Raw genomic sequence first — 4711 nt, 5'->3', positions numbered from 1 at the left:
CTCCGCTTCCCGGGTTCAGGCAATTCTCCTGCCTCAGCCTCCTGAGTCGCTGGGATTACAGGCACGCGCCACCATGCCCAGCTAATTTTTTGTATTTTTTTTTTAGTAGAGACGGGGTTTCACTATGTTGACCAGGATGGTCTCGATCTCTTGACCTCGTGATCCACCCGCCTCGGCCTCCCAAAGTGCTGGGATTACAGGCTTGAGCCACCGCGCCTGACTCATTGTACCTTTCAATTCATGGGGCAGCCTCCACCGAAGGCAAGTGAATTGCATCAGAAAGATGAAGGAAGGAGCTTAAGAGAACCCCCATGTTATTTGGGACCTTGGAGGTTACATAGTTATTCCAGTGTCTCTTTCTATCTAGTTCTTGAAGGTGTTGTGATTATTTGAGTCATCTCTTGTTGTTGCTGTCAGGAACTACAGTAGGATTTTAGAGAAATTGTGGAGAGCAGTTTGGCCCCAAGAGAACATGGGTTTGTATTAGTTTCCTATGGATGTCATAACAAATTATCACAAACTTGGTGGCTTAAAACAGTACCTAGTTGTTATCTCACAGGAAAATTTTCTGTGATGATGGAAATGTTCTTATCTTTGCTGTCCAGCAGGGGAGCCACTAGCCATATGTGGCTGTAGAGTACATGAAATGTGGCTAGTGCAATTGAGGAATTAATTTTTCATTAATTTGCTTTTAGTTGCTTTAAATTTAACCACATATGGCTAATGGCTACCAAATTGGATAGGACAGCCGTAGCACATAGCATTGGTTTTCAGTGGCATTTGTTTATGTTGTATTTACATGTGACAGTAAAATCTTGCAGAGCCGTGTGCACATAGGACACAAAAGTCAATAAATATTTGCAAAGCCATTTTAAATAACTTGGGGGAGGGAAGAAAAAGGACTAGGTTCTTTGGTTTTTGTTTTTCCTGATATATAGGAAGTATTCACTTGCATTCTGAAATTTATGATAGAAACATGACATAAGGACTTACTGAATTCTATTTTCTCTTTTGGTTTTTTTTTTGTTTGTTTTTTGGTTTTTTTTGCCTCTGTTGCCCAAGCTGGACTACAGTGGCGCGATCTCAGCTCACTGCAGTCTCCGCCTCCTGGGTTCAAGCGATTCTCCTGCCTCTGCCTCCGGAGTAGCTGAGACTATAGGTGCATACCACCACACCCAGCTAATTTTTGTATTTTTTAGTAGAGAAAAGGTTTCACCATATTGGCCAGGCGGTCTTGAACTTCTGACCTCATTATCTGCCCGCCTTGGCCTCCCTTTTTTTTTTTTTTTGGACAGGATTTCACTCTGTTGCCCTATTTTTTTTGCCCTAGAGACAGGGTTTCATTATGTTGCCTAAGCTGGTCTTGAACTCCTGGCTTCAAGCAGTCCTCCCACCTCAGTCTGCCAGAGAGCTGGGATTACAGGCCTGAGCCACTGCACTCAGTCTCTTAATTTTTTTAAACCTAATTGTCTGATTCAGAAGAATCATTAGATTTATCTGGAAATGTTTGAGACACTCAGGACTGAGGACATTCTGTCTTTTTCATGTTATGTTAGACCTGTTCTTAGAAGCTTATCATTGGACGGTGATGGTAATGGTGTGATTGTTCACCCCACCATGGAAACTTGCATGTTATTTTTCTGGTATATTATTATTCTACTGGTGAGGGCTCCAGGTCTTCTACTTTGACACCAGCATTAACTCCTGTCTCTTACTTTTTCACATTCTTTAACAGTCCCAAGATGTTCTTGTTCATACAGCTCAGTTTTTCAAATCCCCATTTCAGCAAAGACCCAAAACGATTTTTGTTCACATTTGACAATACCTGCTCCCACTTAAAATAAGTAATAATTAAATCATTTTATACATTGAATTTTTTTTTTTATCAACAGTGAAAATTGCATAGCTTTTGGGCTTGCTTTGAGTTGTCTAAATTGTGTTTTGTTTGGGGTTTTTGTAGCCAGCCTGTCTCGATCAGCCTTTCTGTCTCAGAGATATTATGAAGACTTGGATGAAGACAGCTCAACGTCATCTGTCTCCCAGTCTCTGGAGAGTGAAGATGCACGGACATCCTGTAAAGAAGAGGAGGCAGTGGTCCAGGCCCCTCGGCACGCCCCTGTGGTTCGCACTCCTTCCATCCAGCCCAGTCTCTTGCCCCAGGCAGCACCTTTTGGTAAATCTCACCTGGTTCATGGTTCTTCACCTAGTGTGATGGGAACTTCAAGTAAGTAAACAGTGGGAAAGGAAACTGTCTTTTCCCTATGATGTTTCTAACTAATGAAGGAATTGTAACTGGGTTTTATATTATCACACCAATATGATGGTTGGCTCCAGCCCACTACTTCTTCTTCTTTTTTATTTTCTTTGAGATGGAATCTCTCTCTGTCACCCAGGCTGGAGTGTAGTGGTGTGATCTCAGCTCACTGCAACCTCCGCCTCCTTAGTTCAAGCAGTTCTCCTGCCTCACCCTCCCAAGTAGCTGAGATTACAGGCATGCGGCACCACATCTGGCTAGTTTTTGTATTTTTAGTGGAGACAGGGTTTCACCATGTTGTCCAGGCTGATCTTGAACTCCCGACCTCAGGTGATCCACCTGCCTCAGTCTCCCAAAATGCTAGGATTACAGGCATGAGCCACCGCACCCAGCCGGTCAGCCTACTTCTGCTAGTATTCTAGAAATTAGAAGACTAATTCAAAAGATGTGTGTTCCCCTTGAAAGCAGTTGCTAGGCCAATTGTAAGGAAGTAGATGCCCTCCAACATTATACACTCTAACAGTTTTTCTGCTGAGCCAGCTTGTTTTTTAAAACAGATCTTTTTCAGAAGTAAAAGGAGGGGGCTGTTTGCTTCAGTTATAAAGCAACATTCACACTCATGTCTTTCAAATCCTGGCTCATTTCAGCCTGACTTGTGGCATATTCTGCCTCAGAGCTCCCTGGCTCTGGTGCTCATGGTCAGTATTGGCTCACTGTGCTGACCACTGTTGTGCTCCCACATTTTCAGTGCAGTGTCAGGGCTTTGCATCCAAGTGACTTCTAGCAGAGAAAAATACCAGTGTTAGGTACTAGAATGAAGAGAATTTGTGAGAGGGGATAAGGGACTTGGTCTATGTTGGTATAAAAGTTACATCTCAATTAGTATCAGGAAACGACCATGTAAAGTACCTTAGTAGAGGTGGGTAGGCAAATTGCATGCAGTAACCGAAAGATACAGATGCCAGCCTGTTGGTTTACTGGTACTTTTCTGTGTTAATGCTAATTTTAGCATTTTCCCTGCAGTCGAACATAGAGAATTTTATCAATTTAACCTTTTGTATGTTCCTGTTCTCTCACCCACTCACACTTAATTTTCTTTTCCTTTTAGTGGCTACATCTACTAGCAAAATTATTCCTCAGGGTGCTGATAGCACAATGCTTGCCACGAAAACCGTGAAACATGGTGCACCTAGTCCTTCCCACTCCATCTCAGCTCCCCAGGCAGCTGCTGCAGCAGCACTCAGACGACAGATGGCCAATCAGACACCAGGTAAATGCTGTAGCCCCATACGTGTACAGAGGCTGATTATGAGTTGTCTGAGTCACAGGCCAGGACAGCAGGTGGCAAGAAACTGGGCTCTCTTTGGTGCCCTTCAGAAGAGGAGATTGATGTGACAATCCTCTCCCCTTTGTGGAGAGAGTTCTAAGAAGGCAGAGAATAGGCCTGAAATTCTTTGTTTTTAAGGAGAGGGATTAGAACTGCCACATTTAGTTAAGTAGGAAATCAGTTGTGTTTTTTTTTGTTTTTTGTTTTTTAAAAACACAGTTGCTAATCCTACTTTTGAATAATGTCTGCTTAGAGCCCTAAAATTATAGCCTTTGAAATTAGATCATCTAATAACATTAGATTCATCTTTTAATATCTTATAGATTCCAACTACCCTGAGAGGTAGGTATTAGAATGGCTGTTTAGGCTGGGTATGGTGGCTCATGCCCAGCACTTTGGGAGGCTGAGGTGGGAGGGTCACTTGAGGCCAGGAGTTTGAGACCACTTTTGGCAACATAGTGAGACCTTATCTCTAAAACAAAACAAACATGAACAAACAATAAGAATGACCATTTTGTGTCTGAGTAACCTAAGGTTCAGAGAGGTGAAGGTCATCCCACCAATGAGTAGCAGAACCCAAACGCTAACCCTCTGCTCTGTTTCACTACAGCTTTTTTTCTTCTCCTCCAACTATATCTTGCATGAAGCCTTTTCTTTTTTCTTTTGAAATAGGGTCTCACTCTGTTGCCTAGGCTGGAGTACAGTGGTGCGATCATGGCTCACTGCAGCCTCTGTGATCTCCTGGACCCAGGTGATCTTCCCACCTCAGCCTCTTGGATAGCTAGGACTACAGGCATGCACCACCACCATCCCATCTCTACAAAAAATTCAAAGATTTTTTGTAGAGATGGGATTTCTCCATATTGCCCAGGCTGGTCTCAAACTCCTGGGCTCAAGTGATCCGCCTACCTCTACCTCCCAAAGTGCTGGGATTATAGGCATGAGCCATTGCACCTGATGAAAACTTTTTTATAACATTGTAAAATTTAACTTTTACAGATGGAAGCTCTAATAAGCCAGTTAGCACTTAACCTTTCTTCAGTGGTTTGTCATCATCCCAAACTTTCTTTTTTTTTTTTTTTTTTTTTTTTTTTTTTTTTTTTTTTTTTTTTTTTTTTTTTTTTTTTTTT

General features: G+C 42.3%; 1 protein-coding gene across 5 annotated transcripts in view; it reads left to right on the top strand.

Annotated features, from left to right (window-relative positions):
• Positions 1-4711, top strand: part of NUP214 (nucleoporin 214) — a 101997-nt gene that overhangs the window by 42124 nt on the left and 55162 nt on the right. For all 5 annotated transcript variants that reach the window (XM_037728044.1, XM_017499063.2, XM_017499061.2 and 2 more), the window contains exons 22-23: positions 1961-2224; positions 3363-3524. In XM_037728044.1, the coding sequence (XP_037583972.1) occupies positions 1961-2224; positions 3363-3524 (426 nt within the window). The remainder of the gene's footprint in view (positions 1-1960; positions 2225-3362; positions 3525-4711) is intronic.

Source organism: Cebus imitator, unplaced genomic scaffold (assembly GCF_001604975.1).
Source record: "Cebus imitator isolate Cc_AM_T3 unplaced genomic scaffold, Cebus_imitator-1.0 Scaffold254, whole genome shotgun sequence".
Taxonomy (NCBI): domain Eukaryota; kingdom Metazoa; phylum Chordata; class Mammalia; order Primates; family Cebidae; genus Cebus; species Cebus imitator.
This window is presented reverse-complemented; position numbering and strand designations above follow the sequence as displayed.